This window comes from Geotrypetes seraphini, chromosome 4, assembly GCF_902459505.1.
Source record: "Geotrypetes seraphini chromosome 4, aGeoSer1.1, whole genome shotgun sequence".
NCBI classification, from domain to species: domain Eukaryota; kingdom Metazoa; phylum Chordata; class Amphibia; order Gymnophiona; family Dermophiidae; genus Geotrypetes; species Geotrypetes seraphini.
Window position 1 is genome coordinate 261,204,674 of NC_047087.1, and position 20,571 is coordinate 261,225,244.

The following is a 20,571-nucleotide window of genomic DNA, read 5'->3' on the forward strand; positions in this document are numbered from 1 at the left end:
TTTACATATACTGCCTCCATTATATGCAAAAATATGATTGACCCCACCCGATTCTCCACCAGTCCCAAGTAAGCTTTAGAGGTTTCGGTAGACACAGAAGTCCCCTCTTCTTGGATGATGAGCATGAAATAAATTAAATACGAAGAAAGGGCATGCACAATCAGACCAGAACTCCATCTCAGTCATTATTACATGGCACTTAGGGGTGGGGCATATCTCTTTCACCACTTTAGACAAGCTGTTCATGCACACGTCTGTACCGCATAATAAGCTGGCTAAGCGGTATGCCCTGGGTAGGGAATTTCGGAAGTCTTCCGCCCTTGCTCAGCTGGCGAAAGCCTGGGCTTTTATGGTAGTGGAACCGGTCACGGGGGAAGAACTAGTAGATGGCTTTGTCTTGGCCTTCCATGTCACTCCTAACGTGGACCTACACAAAATACAATTCAAGGTGCTACACCAGGCATATATAACTAGAAACAGGGTTAGACAGATGGGACTTTGGGCAGATGACACATGTGATAAATGTTAACTTGCTGCTAGCACTATTGTACATCATTTTGAGGAGTGCCCTAAGCTGAGAGCTTTCTGGCTGGAAATTTCCTCCGCTTTGGAGATTTTGTGCTGGGGGAGGATCTCCCTCGAATGGTCTTACAAGGTGTTACTGGGTCTGGGGGGTGACTTTAAGAAGCCAAGGGCTAGAAGAGTACCACATACACTTCCTCCTTCTAGCAATATGGAGGAGTGTGTGGCGCAGTGGTTGGAGCTACAGCCTCAGCACCCTGGGGTTGTGGGTTCAAACCCCGCGCTGCTCCTTGCGACTCTGGGCAAGTCACTCAGTTATCCATAGCCTCAGGTACGTTAGATAGATTGTGAGTTTCAAGTTTAATAATGATTTGATTTATCGCTTAATCCAAATTCTAAGCGATTAACATATTGATAAAATTACAATGTAAGGGGAATAATACAATAAATAAGACTGACAAAATTATTAACAAATTTGATAAGACAAGAAACATAAGGGAGGAGATGGGAAAGAATTACAATATATTTAAAAGATAAAGAGACAAATAAGGAGGGCACATAAGGAAAGGAGGAAAGAAAAAAAATATATATATAAAACCCCTTTTTTTTTTTTTCTTCTTTTTCTTTTAAATTTAAATTTACTTCAATAAAAGTTTGGAAAGAAAAAATGATATTGATTCAAAGACAAAATGATTAATTTATAAAGGCATCTTTAAAGAGAAAACTCTTCAGTTTACCTTTAAATTTTTCTATATTGGTTTCTTCCCTTAAATGATTAGGGAGAGAATTCCAGGTTTGGGGAGCTGTAACTGAAAAAATTAACTGTCGTCGGGTATTTATAATTTTAAGGGAAGGAATCGTTAGTAGATGTTCAGCGGATCTTAATGTTCTATTGGCGGTGTATGGGATTAATAACTTGTAAATAAAAGCTGGGGTTTTAAAGAGAAGAGATTTAAATGTAAGCAGACATAGTTTATATGTTACCCGATGTGTAACTGGAAGCCAATGGGCTTCCCTAAGTAGCGGTGTTACGTGGTCGAACTTCTTTGCTTTAAAAATGAGTTTAATGGACGTATTTTGAATGATCTGTAGACGTTTGATTTCCTTTTGAGCTATCCCGTTATACAGAGCGTTACAGTAATCTATTTTGGAAATAACGAGAGAGTGGATAAGAGTTTTGAGAGACTTAGCACAAAGAAATTGGGAAACAGAACGAATTTCCCTCTGTCCCGGTGAGCCAGGTGGATAAAGGGGAATCCATTGACATCATTTACCTTGACTTTCAAAAAGCCTTTGACAAGGTACCGCACGAAAGACTGCTTAAAAAGCTGTGGAGACACGGGGTGCAAGGGGAGGTCCACCGATGGATCAAAAACTGGCTGGCAGACAGGAAACAGAGGGTTGGAGTGAAGGGCCATTACTCAGACTGGCATGGGGTCACGAGCGGAGTTCCGCAGGGGTCGGTGCTGGGACCGCTCCTGTTCAATATATTTATTAATGACCTGGAGGCGGGAACAAATTGCGAAGTTATTAAATTTGCGGATGACACCAAACTCTACCGCAGGGTTGAAACCATGGAAGACTGCGAAGATCTGCAAAGGGACCTAACGACGCTAGAAGAATGGGCCAAAAAATGGCAAATGAACTTTAATGTAGGGAAATGCAAGGTCATGCATGTAGGGAAAAAGAACCCGATGTTCAGCTACAAAATGGGAGGATCACTGCTAGGGGTAAGTAACCTTGAAAGAGACCTGGGAGTGATGGTGGACACGTCTTTAAAGGCGTCGGCACAGTGCGCCACAGCCTCAAGAAAAGCAAACAAAATGTTGGGTATCATTAAGAAGGGTATCACGACCAGGACAAAGGAGGTCATCCTGCCACTGTATCGTGCAATGGTGCGACCGCATCTGGAGTACTGTGTCCAATATTGGTCACCGTACCTCAAAAAGGACATGGCGGTACTTGAGGGAGTCCAGAGAAGAGCAACTAAACTGATAAGAGGTATGGAAAACCTCTCATATACTGACAGACTGAAAAAGCTGGGGCTGTTCTCCCTGGAAAAGCGGAGACTTAGAGGAGACAGCAATGTTACTTACCGTAACAGTTGTTATCCAGGGACAGCAGGCAGCTATTCTCACTAGTGGGTGATGTCATCAGACAGAGCCCCGGTACGGACGTCTCACAAGCACGTGTTGCTTGTAGAAACTTAAAGTTTCTAGATGCCCGCACCGCGCATGCACCGGTGCCTTCCTACCCGGAGATCCGGGCGTGTCTCCTCAGTTCAGGTAGCTAGCCTGAGAAGCCAACCCAGGGGAGGTGGGTGGGACGTGAGAATAGCTGCCTGCTGTCCCTGGATAACAACTGTTACGGTAAGTAACATTGCTTTATCCCAGGACAAGCAGGCAGGTATTCTCACTAGTGGGTGACCTCCAAGCTAACCTCAGTGGGATGGAGGGGGAGTTGGCGACTTAAGAGAATAAATTTTTCAATACTGTTTGGCCAAACTGTCCATCCCGTCTGGAGAGGGTATCCAGACAATAATGTGAGGTGAATGTGTGAACCGAGGACCAGGTGGCAGCCTTGCAAATTTCCTCGATTGGTGTTGATCTGAGGAATGCTACTGAGGCTGCCATTGCTCTGACCTTATGGGCTGTGACCTTACAGGGAAGTGATAATCCAGCCTGGGCATAGCAGAAAGAGATACAAGCCGCCATCCAATTAGAGATGGTGCGCTTTGATACGGGTCTTCCCAACTTGTTAGGATCGAAGGAGACAAAAAGTTGAGGAGTGGTTCTGTGTGGCTTGGTGCGATCCAGGTAGAAAGCCAAGGCACGTTTACAGTCTAGAGTGTGGAGGGCCGATTCTCCGTGGTGAGAATGAGGCTTAGGGAAGAATACTGGAAGTACAATGGATTGGTTGAGATGAAATTCGGAGACCACCTTAGGCAGGAATTTCGGGTGAGTGCGGAGGACCACCTTGTCATGGTGGAATACTGTGAATGGTGGGTCCGCCATCAATGCCTGGAGTTCGCTGACTCTGCGAGCGGACGTAAGGGCTACAAGGAAAAGCACTTTCCAGGTGAGATACTTCAGAGGGGCCCTGTTGAGTGGTTCAAACGGGGGCTTCATGAGGTGAGAAAGGACTACATTGAGGTCCCAAACTACTGGGGGTGGTTTGAGAGGAGGGTTAACATGGAAGAGTCCTTTCATAAATCTGGCGACCACCGGATGGGCCGAGAGGGGTTTCCCTTTTAGAGGCTGGTGGAACGCCGCAATAGCGCTCAGGTGGACTCGTATGGATGTGGACTTGAGCCCAGATTGAGATAGGTGTAGGAGATAATCCAGCACGGAGGATAAGGAAGCTCGCTGAGGTTCCTTTGACTTAGAAACACACCATGAGGAGAATCTGGTCCATTTCTGGGAGTAGCATTGTCGAGTGGCGGGCTTCCTGGAAGCCTCCAAGACCTCCCTCACTTCTTGTGAGAATTGGTGAGGGGTTACGCTGAGAGGAACCAAGCTGTCAGGTGGAGAGACTGCAGGTTGGGATGAAGTAGTGATCCTTGATGTTGAGTAAGTAGTGAAGGAAACACTGGAAGTGGTACTGGTTCCCTGCTGCTGAGTTGAAGTAGGAGGGAGAACCAAGGTTGTCTGGGCCACCGAGGAGCTATTAGAATCATGGTGGCCCGTTCGAGTTTCAGCTTGACCAGAGTCTTCTGGATCAGCGGGAATGGTGGGAACGCATATAGAAATCGTTTCCCCCAGTTCAGTAGAAAAGCATCTGCCTCGAGGCGATGAGGAGTGTAGATCCTGGAGCAAAACTGAGGCAGTTTGGCGTTGTGGGGAGCCGCAAAGAGGTCTATCTGAGGCGTCCCCCATTGCGTGAAGATTTGGTGGAGGGGGTTGGAATGGAGAGTCCATTCGTGCGGCTGTAGCAGACGGCTTAGTTTGTCTGCTAAGACGTTGTTCTCCCCCTGGATGTATACTGCTCTGAGTAGGGCGTTGTGGCGCACCGCCCAGTCCCAGACTCGTAGAGCTTCCTGGCAAAGGAGGGCCGAGCCCGTGCCTCCTTGCTTGTTGATATAATACATGGCGGCCTGATTGTCTGTGCGAATGAGGATTACCATGTCGTGGAGTAGGTGTTGGAAAGCTTGGAGCGCATTGAAGATGGCTCTGAGTTCCAATAGATTGATTTGGTGTAGTCTTTCCGCACTGGTCCAGAATCCTTGGGTGCGGAGACCCTCCAGGTGGGCCCCCCATGCGTAGTTCGACGAATCGGTTGTGAGAACTTTCTGATGGGGGGGAGAGTGCATCAGCAAACCTCTGGATAGATTCGAAGAGGTCATCCACCAAAGTAGAGACTGCCGAAGAGCAGGTGTGACTACGATGCGTTTGGATAGTGGATCGGATGTCTGATTCCACTGTGATGACAGGGTCCACTGGGGGATCCTGAGGTGGAGTCTGGCAAAGGGTGTCACGTGTACTGTGGAGGCCATATGGCCCAGAAGCACCATCAGTTGTCTCGCCGGTAGGGTTTGGCGAGTAGCCACCGACTGGCAGAGATAAAGAAGAGACTCCATGCGTTGCCGAGGCAGGAATGCTCGGAGTCGGGTGGTGTCCAGGACCGCTCCGATGAAGGGGAGGGTCTGGGTGGGTTGTAGATGAGACTTGGAGAAGTTGATCTCGAAACCCAAATTCTGGAGGAAGTAGGTTGTAGCCAAGGCCGCCGAAGTGACCTCTGGGGCTGACGGGGCCTTGATGAGCCAGTCGTCGAGGTAGGGGAACACCTGTAGACCCCTGTCCCGGAGTGCTGCGGCCACTACCACCAGGCACTTTGTGAAGACTCTGGGGGACGAAGATAGGCCGAATGGTAGCACTCGATACTGTAGGTGCAGATTTCCCACCCGAAATCTGAGGAACTTTCGGGAGGCCGGGTGAATGGGGATGTGAGTGTAGGCCTCCTTGAGGTCCAGGGAGCATAACCAGTCGTTCTGCTCCAGGAGGGGGTATAGAGAAGCCAAAGTCAACATGCGAAACTTCTCTTTGACCAGGAACTTGTTGAGGGCCCGAAGGTCTAAAATGGGTCGCAGGTCGCCCGTTTTCTTCGGGACGAGGAAGTACCGGGAGTAAAACCCTCGGTTCAATTGGTCTGGCGGGACCGGCTCGACGGCCCGAAGCTGAAGTAAGGTTTGGACTTCCTGAAGAAGAAGGGCGGTCTGCGTCGAGCTTGAAGGATACTCTCTTGGGGGATGGTCCGGGGGGACCCGGTGGAATTGAAGAGAGTATCCTTCTTTTATGATGGAGAGGACCCATAGGTCCGTGGTTATGGCCTCCCATCGGTGGTAAAAAAGATGGAGGCGGCCCCCTATGGGAGAGGCCGAGGTTATGCTCCCGGGAGGGGCGTCAAAAGGGCTGGGGAGCCTTAGGTACAGCCGGTGGCTGAGGTTTTTGCTGAGACTTCTGGGGAGGTTGTCTCTTCGCAGGCTGTCTCGCAGCGGGCGTTTGTCTGGGCATGTAACGCCGCTGGTAAATCAGGGGTGACCTGGAAGGTCGAGACTGTTGAGGTTTGGGTTTGGGCCGCAGGATGGATTGAAATGATTTTTCATGATCCGACAGCTTCTTGGTAACAGTTTCGATAGACTCATCGAACAGGTCAGCTCCAGCACATGGTACGTTGGCGAGTCTATCCTGTAGGTTGGGATCCATATCGATAGTACGGAGCCATGCCAGGCGACGCATAGCTACCGCGCTTGCGGCGGCGCGTGCCGAGAGTTCGAATGCATCGAAGGAGGATTGCATCAGTTGGAGGCGCAATTGGGAGAGGGAGGCTACCACTTCCTCGAACTCGAATCGAGCTTGGTTGTCTATAAACGGAGTGAACTTGCGGAGCACCGGCAAGAAGAACTCCAGATAGGAAGAGAAAAAGAAGTTGTAGTTTAGCACCCGTGACGCCATCATGGAATTTTGGTAGAATTTTCTACCAAATTTATCCATCGTTCTCTCCTCTCGGCCCGGAGGTACAGAGGCGTAGACCTGGGAGGGATGAGAGCGTTTAAGAGAGGACTCGACCAGTAGGGATTGGTGGGAGAGTTGAGGGCCCTCGAACCCTTTATGGTGCACGATGCGGTATCGAGCATCGAGTTTGCTGGGGATCGCCGGTATGGAATACGGCGTTTCGAAGCACTGCATGAAGGTCTGGTCCAGTAATTTATGCAAGGGGAGCCGAAGCGCCTCCGTTGGAGGGTTAGGTAAATGCATGGTGTCCAGATACTCTTTGGAGTATCTGGAGCCCGTGTCAAGGGTCACATCCAGATCATCCGCCATTTGTCGGAGGAATGATGAGAAGGACAATTGTTCCGCCAGCGTCGGTCTGTGGGACGGGCTGGAGGAGGATGAGGCCTCTAGGTCCGTGGACATCGGGGAGTGACAAGGAGAATCGGGCACCGGTGCCTCGTACTCCGGGCCCCTCGGAGGGGACACCTCTGATGAGGAGTATCCCCTACGTTGCAGTTTTTTCTGCGGTGACACCTCCGAATGGCGTGAGGAGTGCCAGGATGAGTGTCTCGATCGGTGCCCGTCTCGGTGGCGGGACGGGGATCGGGATCGTCTGTGCATCGCATGGTCTCCCGAGGCCCCCAAATGGATGGGGCTGGAAGCGGTGGATCGTAACTGGGTTTGCGATGCGGGTTCTTGCGATGCTACCCAAGTCTGGTAAGGAGTACGGAAGAACTCTTCCTGACTATGCCCAGGGCTTCGATTATCGATCGGAGGTCTGGTCCCATGTTGGCGCGGGGGCGTAATGGGTTCTAATGGCGGCATATCGGTAAGCGATGCTTGCCGCGTGGGCATCGCCGCCCTCCCCCGTTCGTCCTCGTCGGTTGTCGAGGTCGAACGGTGTGGGGGAGGAGGAGGGGGCGGACCGCCCCTTTGGATCGGTGCCGGGAGGTCACCCTGTATGGCGGCGATGAGCCCGGGTCCGATGGTCTGCATGAGCTCAACGAATTGAGCTTCCAGCACGGACCGTAGCGAAGCCGATAAGGAGGGATCCGCACCGAAAGGGGGTCCTCCTGCACGGACATCGCGCTCCTTCGAGGCCGAGTGCTTCTGCTTAGTAGCTTTCGGCACTTTGATGACCATTGGTGGCACTGTGGAAGGAAGAGGTACCTGAACCGAGGAGACCGGGGCAGGCACCGACGTCGAGCTCGTGGAAGGTGTCGGGGCGAGCGATGCCGGTTTCACCACGCTCGATGCAGGAGGGGTCGATGCCGGTTTTGCCCGAACCGGGGAGGTATCGGATGAAGTGGAGGCTGAGGGATCCTTCGCTGCGTCCATCTTGAACATCGATTCCCACTATAGGCAACGCCGCTTGAATGAGCGTGCCGTCAGGGTAGAGCAAGGCCTGCACGATTTCGGGATGTGGTCAGGGCCCAAACACTGCAAACAGCGCCAGTGAGGGTCCGTGAGTGAAATCGCGCGTTGGCACTTGCTGCACTTTTTAAACCCGGTGATTGGCCGGGACATAGGCCGGAAAATCTCCGCCGCAAGGTCGAAACCAGTGGGCCTGAGCCACGTGGCTGGCCCGTTCGACCCGCCGGAGGAAATAATCTTCTTTTTTTTTTTTTTTTTTTTTTTACCGAAAAGAAAAGAACTGTTAACTGTAATTAAAAGAAAGCGAAAACGCGGACAAGGAAGGCAAATTTAACTGAATTCAGCTAGCGCATGATGAAGTTGAACTTCTCAGCTCCGCGGAAAAGAAAGAACTGAGGAGACACGCCCGGATCTCCGGGTAGGAAGGCACCGGCGCATGCGCGGTGCGGGCATCTAGAAACTTTAAGTTTCTACAAGCAACACGTGCTTGTGAGACGTCCGTACCGGGGCTCTGTCTGATGACATCACCCACTAGTGAGAATACCTGCCTGCTTGTCCTGGGATAAATGATAGAAACCTTCAAGATCCTGAAGGGTATAGAAAAAGTAGACAGGGACAGATTTTTCAGATTACGGGGAACCACAAGTACAAGGGGGCACTCGGAAAAATTAAAAGGAGACAGGTTTAAAACAAATGCCAGAAAGTTCTTTTTCACCCAGAGGGTGGTGGACACATGGAACGCGCTTCCGGAGGCTGTGATAGGCTGGAGCACGTTACAAGGCTTCAAAGAAGGTTTGGATAGGTTCCTAGAGGATAAAGGAATTGAAGGGTACAGATAAGAGTAGCGGTAGGTTATAGGGATAGTCTGGGACCATTGCTCAGGCAATGGGCCTGATGGGCCGCCGCGGGAGCGGACCGCTGGGCGAGATGGACCTCTGGTCTGCCTCAGCGGAGGCAACTTCTTATGTTCTTATGACAGAGAGGGAAAAATACTCGAGTACCTGATTGTAAAACCGCTTAGACAACCTTGATAGGCGGTATATAAAAACCTAATAAACTTGAATATTGCTGGCTAAGAAGTCCATATCGCAGCATTGGCTGGGGAGCGTAGACCTTCCCTCTGTCACTGGCAGACTTTAATGCTACAAATGGCTCAAATGGTTACTGTTGCCTATGGAAAACACTGAAATCTCATCTCTTCAATTGAACAGCCCCTATGGATTGCCACCTCATTGCTCCCCTTCACAAACTCCCTTTTCCTCTCTCTGCACCCTCCCCCACCCTCCCATGCTCCCCCTCCCATTTTCCCACCTTTGTCTAGACGACTGCCTGTAAACTTTGTCCTGTAATTTTATTGTGAATGTCAATTGTAACCCATTCTGAGCTCCCTGGAGAACGGGATAGAAATCTAAATAAATAAATATTCCTCACTATATGCCAGAGCGTCAAGGTCCTAGGTGGGGGCGTGGTGGGTTAGGGGAGTTTTTCTTTAAGGGGTTACTTGAATCTGTTGGGGGTGAAAATGTAAAACATTTGGTATGCAGACTCTGCTTTCCTTCGGTTTCTAATCTATCGTAGATATGCATTGAGTTTTGGCTGTGGAGGCTTTTGCTACCAGATCACCTGTTATCTCCTTGTGGCACATTGTTACTTCTCAGTCTCTGTATTTTTGGTTGCCACTATGTGTTGCTTGCCAAAAAAAAAATTATACACAAAATTATATACCTGGAATATGCATTCATCAATGTAGATGCAGTTTTTCTCTTTGCTGCTCCCCTCTCTAGAATATGATAAACTTCGTCCTTGTTGTGTACTGCGATCTCTTCTAATCCTTTGATAATCACACCTCTCTGCCAGCCAAAGGGTATGGGAGGGTAGGAGGAAGAACACAATACACACAATTCATATGTTAAAAGACCATCTTTTCCATGCTATCTCAAAAATGGACATCAACTAGACTTTTTACTATACCTTATTACGAGGATCATCAAACAACTGTAGTCTTTCATTGACATCAAGAGAGGGACTTAGAAGGTCAAAAAGCTCCTCATTGTAGATTTCCAGCAAAGAAACTTTAACTGAAAATTCTGTTCCATTTTCTGAAAGTTTCTCAAATATTTGGTGCAATGTGCGTGGAATTATGCCAGCCAATGGATCCTGAGAATACACCACAGAATGTTAAATTTGAACTTAAGGAAATGAACTTAAACTTTTAAAAGTTCTAGCAGACCACAGAGATTTGCTAAAGATATTCTGAAAATAAAAAGGGGGGCATCATAATGAATGCACTGGGCCTATCACGAGCTACAGATGCTAGGCAGGGAGGGAAGACGTTGCTTCTTGAACCACAGATCTCCCCAACACCTCTACTTTAATCACATTTTTAAATCTCTCCACTTCAGACTCATTAGAGAACTCCTCAAATTTTCCTTTTCACAAGGCTCCTTCCTGACCAAAGCCTTCCTGCCCTGGCCAACCAGGACCACATCAAAATAGGCATGGAAGGGGCAACATGAAACAAGACAACCGTTCCCAGTCCACACAAAAATTTACTTCTCAAAAATGTGCTGTTCACATTTCCAAAAAGAGATTAGGTTCTTACCTTGATAAACTTTTCCAGTAGATAGGGATGGTATGCTGAACCGTAGGATTGTCCTTGTGTGCTCACAAGCAAACTGCAAAAGATGTCGATCACAGCTTTTCAGCTCCTCCTTCTCCTCTCCGGTCTCTGTTGCCCCCTTCAGTTTGTACCAAAGCCAGTAACAGCCCTTTAGGAGAAGACAGGAGAAGGAGGGGTACGGGGAACTCCCCAAAACCAAGTGTCTGATCCGCTCAGATGAACTTAAAACAATCATTGAATGAACATTAACAAGCCCCTAAGAGGAATAATGAATATAAGAAAAATACAAGGGAAAAAAAGGACATAACAGCCTTAATATTTATGGCGCTCAACCATTCCTCCCTTTTAATTATATACACAGACTCTTCATAATCCCATAGTCTTGACAGGAAAAATCTTAGCTGTGTAGCTGACCATTAAGCTTGAGTCAGAAAGCAGGCGCATCAGATAATTGCTGGGCAGAGGAGGTTTCAGCAAACCATCCCTATATACTGGAAAAGATATTATGAAGTTAAGAACCTAGTCTCTTTTCCCTGTGCAATATGAATGGTATGCTGAACTGTAGGGATGTACCTAACAGTTCCCAAACTCCAAGGTGGGAGAGATGAACCTGCACATAGTAGCTTGGTACTTGTGACCTGGGTTGGACACTGAGCTCGATGGACCTTCGGTCTTCCCAGTATGGCAATTCTTATGTTCCGAGGACCCAAGTGGCATCCTCCTGTGCAATGTACACCCTGTAGAATTTGGTTAAATATGAAGAGAGGACCAGGTAGCCATCCTACAAATCTCAGGAGGAATTGTACATATAAGTTCTTCACTCCCTAAATTGTACTGTTACAGCCCAAATTCATGACTTTGAATTTCTTAGCATTAAATTTTAGCTGCCAAATTTCGAACCATTCTTCAAGCTTCGTCAGGTCTTTCTTCGTGTTATTCACACCATCTTGGGTGTCTAATCTATTGCAAATTTTGGTATCTGTCTGTGAAGGAGGCCTGTATATCATACCAAGGTAAATATATTCACCATGCCCTCTTTCCAAATTGATCCACAGTGCCTCTTCCTTGCTGTGCAGATCCTGCAATAATGAGGCTTTAATATGATCTTTAACATATAACACTACTCCCCTCCTTTTCTCCCTATCCTGTCTTTCCTGAACACACATGAGGTCATATTTTGGACCTCATTAGTTATTTAGACTGTGATAACCAACAATTTCAGATTTCTGATTGCGATTGGCAGAGAGTCCGTTAGACCAGTGTTTTTCAACCGCTGTTCCGCGGCACACTAGTGTGCCGCGAGATGCTGCCTGGTGTGCCGCAGGGCCGCCGGGCCCGGAGCTGACAGGGGGCCCGAGGCAGGGGCGCCAGTAGCTCGCCAAGGCAAAGTGAGTCTATCACCCAGGACTCACTTTGTCTTGGCGATCTAATCTATCGAGCAGATAAGTCTAATTCTCCCCGACGTCAATTCTTTAGTCGGAGAGGAAGTTCGGGCCAACCAATCGCTGCCTGGCTGGGCGGAACTTCCTCTCCGATTGCAGAATTGACGTCAGGGAGAGCATGCGTCGGCTTTGGGGCCTGTTATCCATTGGTGGGTCCTGTTCCCTGATGGCAGCGGCAGTGGCAGTGGCTTGGGGAATGGCAGGGAGAAAGAAAGAAAGGGGGCAGGCAGGGAAACAGAAGGAAAGAAGAGAAACAGAAAAAAAGAAAGAAAGAAAGAAAGGTCAGGGAGAGAGGAAGAAAAAGTTGGGGGAGGGAATGAGGTGTGGAGGAGAGAAAGCATACAGGCTGATAGAAGGGAAGAAAGATTGGATGCACAGTCAGAAGAAGAAAGTGCAACCAGAAATCACCAGACAAGGTAGGAAAAATGATTTTATTTTAAATTTAGCAAAGTGGAGGCAGTATTACCACAGTTTTCAAAGGAATTTGCCCAAATAACTTAATAGTTAACTGGGTAAATTCCCAGAGATGAAAACTTCCCTTCACTTACTATGCACAGTTCTGAATTTATATCTGCTGTCTATATTTTACAATATGGTCACCTTTTACTAAACCGCAATAGTGGTTTTTAGCGCAGGGAGCCTATGAGCGTCAAGAGCAGCGCTGGACATTCAGCGCAGCTCCCTGCGCTAAAAACTGCTATTGTGGTTTAATAAAAAGGATGGAGGGTATATTTGTCTATTTTTGTATGCTATAAAAACCAAATACAGAGAGAGACTGAGAGCTGTTGACGAAGAGCTACGTGTGTGTCTTTCTTTGATTCCAGCCAGAATATCAGCTTTGTGTTCAGCCAAACAGGCCCAGGTTTCGCACTGAATAAAGTATTTTATAATTTTTATTTTGTAATAAAGTAATTATAAAATACTTTCTTTGTGTTTATTTGATTCCTATTCAAGAGAATTACTTTATATATAGTCAATATAGGCAGAGAGTTAAATTTTTTAACATTTTCTAATGGTGGTGTGCCTCGTGATTTTTTTCATGAAACAAGTGTGCCTTTGCCCAAAAAAGGTTGAAAAACACTGCGTTAGACCATCTCTTATGGAATTTTAGCCTACCTATTTTCATGTCCAAAATATATAAAAGCCCAAAAGGAAGTCTATTAAACCTTAGAAAAAAAGATTAACGTTGAGGAGTTTTGGTCCCATTTATTATCAGTTCTCCCTGACTCCCCAACAGAGTCTGAAACAGATATTATTATTATTTTTTTTTTTTTATAAATCTTTATTCATTTTCAAAAATTACAAGTGTACAACATTCATTCAGAAATACCTTAATTCATCACTTGACATTCTTATTTGTATTACTCCAAATAAATCAAGTTTATTTCAAGTTTCAAGTTTATTGATTTTTGATATCCCGATCATAAAACAAATATCTGACCGGTTTACAATTTAAAAAAAAAACAAGAAATTAATAAGAAGGAAAGTTAGAACTAGTTAATAGTGTATTGGAAAAATTAATAAAAACACATTAAACATATACTGACAAACGTGACTGTGAGGAAAGTTGGGAAGGAGGGAAAAAGTTACATAATATTTGAGGAAATGAGATAGAGGGAAGGGATAGAACATGGAGGAGAAGGGTGCATGGTATGAATGATGTGCGCTGAAATGAAAAAGATATTTTTGAAAAGGATGAGTAGATAAGTGGATATAAAAGATTAGGATTTATTGAAGGCATCCTTGAATAGGAAAGTTTTAAGATTAGTTTTAAATTTAGGTAAATCAGTTTCGTCTCGAAGAGATTGAGGGAGAGAATTCCATAGTGTAGGGGCTGTTATAGCAAAATTTGTTTTCCTAGTATAGTAAGATTCTTTTATGGAGGGAATGAAGAGGAGTTTTTGGTCAGCAGATCGTAAGGTACGGGGAGAACTTTGGGGTATTAGTAATTTGTCCAGGAATAAAGGTAGATGTGAAAGTTTGATTTTAAAAGAAAGCAGTAAAATTTTATAAGTTATGCGGTATGTAACCGGGAGCCAATGTGCTTCCTTTAAGAGCGGAGTAACATGTTCGAATTTTCCCGTCTGGTAGATGAGTTTAATTGCGGTATTTTGTACTATCTGTAAACGGCGGATTATAATTATATAAGAAACCCATCCCTCCCTCCCAGATACCAATTTGTATTACTCCAAATAAATAATTATAAGAAGCCCACCCCTCCCGCCCATATACCAATAAATAACAATTATCAATTATTATCCTTCAGAATCCCACCCCCTTATCTTATTCAATACTTTGGTGTTTGAGATCTTATAAATATGGCACACTGAATTCTACCAAAAAGTATAATTTAATTTAGTATAATCTTTCCAATTCCCTGTAATCTGCTGAATGGCAACCCCTGTTAAAATTAATGAAAGTTTATTATTATTAGCTGAAATTTGGCTTTTAAATCTCATTGAAGTACCAAATAATATAGTGTCATATGAAAGGGCAACATGATTTTCTAACAGTGAATTAATTTGGGGCCAAATTAACTTCCAAAAGGCATTTATATAGGGACAGAAAAATATCAAATGATCCAATGTCCCAACTTCTAAACCACAATGCCAGCATCTATTAGATCTGGAACTATCTAACTTCTGTAAACGAACTGGGGTCCATAAAGCTCTATGCAACAAAAAAAACCAAGTCTGTCTCATAGATGCTGCCCTTGTAGTTTTTATTCTCCAAGACCAAAAACGTGGCCATTGAGAGGCAGAAATTTGATGCCCAAGCTCAATGCTCCAAATGTCCCTAAGACCAGTTCTTTGTTTTTTATTTAAATATCCATATAACAATTTATACCACTGTGCGGCTTGGTGACCCAAGAAATCCGCCTGAAAGCACAGGAATTCCAAACTATACTGAGAATTAAGAACTTTCCATTCAGGGAACCCTTCCTGGATGGCCTGCTTCAACTGCAACCATTTAAAAAACTTTGTGACTTATTTAAACCAAATTTATGTTGCAATTGTGAAAAACTAAGCAATGATCCATTTGTAATCACATCATTTAAAGTCCATATACCTGCAATAATCCAATGCTTCCAAACGATTTTAAACCAGCCAATTTTGATCTTGGAGTTTACCCAAATTGATTGATTTAATGACTTTGAAATTGGGTCTGGTGATAAATTACTAACATAACGTAGGGTTTTCCAAGTATCCAACAAAATTCTATTATTTTTATATTTCCTGGGCAAATTTATACTAATAAGATGAGATAAATGTAAGGGAAACAGGAGCCGCCATTCCAAATACAACCAGTCTGGTACATTTTCCATGAGATCTGGGAGGATCCAATACATACCCTGTCTTAAAATATAGGCTTGATGGTACCTATAAAAATTTGGAAAATTTACCCCTCCCTCTATAATTGTTTTTTGTAGAGATACTAAAGCAATTCTAGGTCTTTTACCCAACCAAACAAATTTAGTAAGAATACTATTTAACCTTTTGTAAAATGACCCCAGAAAAAAAATTGGTATCATACTCATTTGATAACAAACCACAGGCAACATCATCATTTTGATCGTTTGAACTCTTCCCCACCAAGAAAGATGTAAAGGATTCCATTGCTCACACATCTCTGTTATCTTCTTTAATAAAAGTTTTTCATTCTCCTTCACTGTTTCTTCTATTGTGTTTTTAATGGTAATACCTAAGTATTTTAAACCCTCTTCTTTCCATATAAATGAGAAATGATCAAATAAACCTTTGGTTCAGTGAACATTAAGCGGGAGAATTTCTGACTTACTCCAATTAATCTTATAACCAGAAAACTTTCCAAACATTCCTATTAATTCAAGTAAACATGGAATGGTAATTTCTGGTTCTCTCAAATAAAGCAGAATATCATCTGCATAAGCAGAGAGTTTAAATTCCCAATTTGAATAAGGAATACCTCATATCCCCTTTGCCTGATTGATGGCTATTAACAAAGGTTCCAGGACAACATCAAAAAGCAAAGGAGATAAAAGGACAACCTTGTCTAACTCCCCTTAACAAGTTGAATCTATCTGACATACTATTATTAATATATAACCTTGCACCAGGAGAGCTATACAATGTCTGAATCATTCGAATAAAACCAGAACCTATACCAAACCAATCTAAAGCCTGATACATAAAAGACCATTCAACTCTATCAAAAGCTTTCTCTGCATCCAAAGATATCAGAAAAGCCGGTCTTTCATACTTTTTGTTAAATTTAGAGAATGGAAAGCTAATCTAGTATTATTTGAAGAATGTCTCTTAGCAACGAATCCTGTTTGATGAGTATCAATAATAAAAGGAAGAGCTTTAGCCAATCTTAGAGCCAATACTTTTGCTATAAGTTTTCCATCCACATTTATTAACGATATAGGCCTGTAGTTTGAAACCAAAGTTGAATCTCTGTTTGGTTTTGGCAAAACAATAATTAAAGAATCAGCCATAGTACCTTTAATACAACCTTTAGTCAGTTGATATTGATATAAATTTAATAGATAAGATAAGAGTACTTTGAAATGATTTATAAAATTCAACAGTATATCCATCCCCACCTGGAGCGGATCCAACTCTAAGAGATTTCAATGCTATTTCTAATTCTTTCAAAGATATAGGATCTTCTAAACTTCTTTTTATATGATCATGAATCTTCGGTCCATTAATAAAATTTAAAAACTCCAAACCATCCTGTTCTTTGTCTTCATAAGATTCAGAAGAATACAAATCCTTATAAAAAGAAAGAAACTGTTTCAAAATATGATCATTTGTAGTGTATGAACCTCCCCGCATATCCTTAATTGCAATAATTTTAGTTTTCCTTTTTTTTGCTTTAAGAAAATTAGCTAATAGCTTTCCTGCTTTGTTTGAGTTTCCATAGAATTTAACTTGCTGAGAAAACAAGTCTTTCCTAACAAATTGGGAAGCAATCTCATTATATTTAGCTTTTGCTTTTAATAATTTTTGTAAAGTATATTGTTCCCATCTATTAATTAGTTTATTTTCCAATACCTTAATGTCTTTTTCCAAATCAATAAATTGTTTAAGTTGTTTTTTGATGTATGCCGAATACGAAATAATATTTCCTCTTATAGTTGCTTTAAAAGCATCCCATAATGTTTCAATACTGATATCATCAGCAGTATTAATTTGAAAAATTTCACTTGTTTTTGATTTCAACTCATCAATAAATTTTACATCAGCAAGTAAACCATTGTCAAATCTCTATAATGGTTTAGGACATTCTTGTTCATCCAATTGCAATTCAATCCACACACCACCATGATCAGATAAAATTATAGGATCAATAACCGCTTTTCCAACCTTTTAAACTATACTATTGGAAACAAAGATATAATTAATTCTCGAAAATGAATCATGGACCTGTAAACAAAATGAAAATTCTCGATCATTAAAATGAAGAATACGCCATATATCAACTAAATCACATGACTGTATTAAATTATCTAGCCCTAATGATTTAATAATTCTACTTGGTCTTTTATCTATAATTGGATCTATTACAGCATTGAAATCTCCAGCCACCACTAAATTAGTAGTAGCCAGTGATAATAACAACTGTTGAATATTTTTAAAAAACTCCATTTGATTCACATTTGGAGCGTACACATTGAATAAGTCCAGGGCAGTATTTCCCATTATCATTTTAATATGTACCCACCTTCCTAAAGGATCCGCAGCTATAAATTGAAAATTTGCTGAACATCTCTTATTAACCCTCTTCAATCTCTACACTGCTTCTCTAGGAACGCATCTGGACAATATGGGCATAACCACCTATAGTTATGCTGATGACATCACCATCCTCATCCCATTCGATCATTCTAAACCTACCATGACAGACAAACTTCACCAAACACTTGAAACAGTCACAACCTGGATGAAAAATCACAAACTTAAACTCAACCAAGACAAAACCAAATTCATCCTTCTCGAAAATGACAAGATCCAAACCTCAACCAATTTAGACATAAACGCAATCAAATATCCCATCCAAACCACCATAAAACTACTTGGCATGACCATAGACAGATGCTGCACTATGCAACCGCAAATAAATAAAACAATTCAGAAATCATTCGCAATCATGAGAAATCTGAGACAAGTCCGAAAATTCTTTGAAAGAACACAATTCCAACTTATAGTCCAATCCCTAATACTAGGGATATTGGACTACTGCAACATCCTCTTCCTTCCTTGCCCTGCAACTACAATTAGACAACTCCAAACATTCCAAAATACAGCCTTGAGACTCATCTACTCACTGAAAAAACATGACCACATCACTGAAGCCTTCATCAACTCACATTGGCTTCCAATCCAAGAAAGAATCCAATTCAAATTCTACTGCATATTATTCAAAACCCTACACGGAGACAGCCCATCATACTTGAACAATCGCCTCATCCAAGCACCCACTACAAGACAAAGAAAAACGCACGCCCCATTCATACCCCCCCCAATCAAGGAAGTAAAAAGAACAAAACTACACGACGGCCTCCTAGCCACCCAAGCCGCAAGGCTAGACAACCAGATCTCCAACCTCTTGATGACCACCCCAGACTATAGGACGTTCAGAAAAGAAATAAAAACCACACTTTTCAAGAAATTCCTGAAGCAGCAATAACATCACGACCGTTTAGTAACTCTAAAACTGACATTTGATCTACCCACTACTGCACTAATAAGAACAAAAGAACTTCCACTATGACCACCTATTAACTCTTTTACAAACCACCTCACCCTCAACAACCTGCTAAATGTTTATAAGATCTACAACTTACCTCTCTAGCAAATCATTGTAACTCTGTTTTTTTGTTAAACTAACCTTTTGTAATCCGCCTTGAACCGCAAGGTAATGGCGGAATAGAAATCCCTAATGTAATGTAATGTAATGTAATGTAATTAATTAAAATAGCAACCCCAGCTTTCTTACCCACTGCTGGGGCAAAAAAACATTTCGAAACCCAGTTTCTTAGATTCTTCTAACGACAAGTGTGACTCTTGAATAAAATTTTTATATTCGCATTTTGTTTCTGCAAAAAATTTAAAGTTTTCTTTTTCTTTATTGGATAATTCAGGCCATTGACGTTAATAGAATACAACTTAATATCCATTTAACATATCATTTAAAAACATAGCACTCAATTTAATGAAATTATAATGATCAGACACCCTCACACCCAATAAATATATCTTCATTTCTACTATAAAAAATACCTCATTCCTTATTCCATCAAATCCCCTTTCCCTTATCCCAAATCCCACCCACTCCCACCCCCCCAATTAATAAATAACAGTGTATACTTGATGACATGCATACTAGATTAGATAATAATAAGTTTCCCAAAGACCATCTTAAAAACAACATCATATAAAAAGTCATGTATTAAACTCAATTCATCTAATGTATATCACTTAAATTATTCACAAAATAATCATTAAATTAAAGGAATATAGTGAACATTTCATTAAAATGACAGAAGTAAAATAAATTACATTACTTTACCATCTTCAACTCATATCAATCTATTTAATTTATATAAATTCATCCTTCCCTGTATCCTCCTATGTATTTTATATAACTAATTTTTCCCTATTTTTTTTCTTTCTTTTTTTTTCCTTTTTTCTTTTTCTCCCCTTTCTCTTTTTTTTTTCAATAAACATTGTTCATTAACTCATCAGCTATCTGTTAATTTATTGAATAAAATTCCATTAAATTTATTCCTTTTCTATACCAATACCCACAACCTAAAGTGATAATATCATTGTATCATATCTTAACGTTTATCAACATTCCTTAGCTCTGTATTGCATCTTTAAAGAATTAAATTAATTTTCAACTGTAATAATAAATACTCTATGGATATCCATTCAAAACAGCTGGCCATACTGATAGGATGTTTACTAATATATATTAGTACCATTCTGAAATTCAAATAACATTCATTACTATTCAGAATTTCAACCAATATTCTACTATATAAGACTACCGTATTTTCACGCATATAACGTGCGCGTTATACACGATTTTACAAACTGTGCATAACCGTGCGCGTTATACGTGTGAGCGCGTTTAACAACTTTTTTTTTCAATCCGATCGGCATCCCCCCTGCGAACCGGCATCCTCCCCCCCACTTGCGTCACCCCCCTTCCCAGCGATCCTACATCCCCCCAGCACCACAAAACATCTCTTACCCGATTGGGCACCGGCACCAGCACCAATGCACAGGACGTGCCAGTGCCCGAAGATCCTCCCTCGTCGGTTTGGGCTGGGCTGCGCTGGGCGGTGCGGGAGAGATCTCGGGGACAGCGAGACCAGAAGGCTTTGAGCATGCGTAAATGCTCAAAGCCTAGTCCAGCCCGGCGCAGAAAGAAGGAGGATCTCTCCCACACCGCACCGCCCAGCCCAGCCCAAACCAACGAGGGAGGATCTTCGGGCACTGGCACATCCTGTGCATTGGTGCTGGTGCCCAATCGGGTAAGAGATGTAGTATCGCGGGGGAGGGGGGGGGTGACGCGAGCGGGGGGGGATGCGGGATCGGATTGAAAAAAAAAAAGTTGTAAAACGCGG

General features: G+C 43.1%; 1 protein-coding gene across 4 annotated transcripts in view; it reads right to left on the bottom strand.

Annotated features, from left to right (window-relative positions):
• The window catches only part of KIF11 (kinesin family member 11), a 160,656-nt gene that overhangs the window by 67,515 nt on the left and 72,570 nt on the right, over nt 1-20,571 (bottom strand). For all 4 annotated transcript variants that reach the window (XM_033940197.1, XM_033940199.1, XM_033940195.1 and 1 more), the window contains exons 6-7: nt 9,858-10,043; nt 9,612-9,736 (exon numbers count right to left, since the gene is read on the bottom strand). In XM_033940197.1, coding sequence (XP_033796088.1) covers nt 9,612-9,736; nt 9,858-10,043 — 311 coding nt within the window. The remainder of the gene's footprint in view (nt 1-9,611; nt 9,737-9,857; nt 10,044-20,571) is intronic.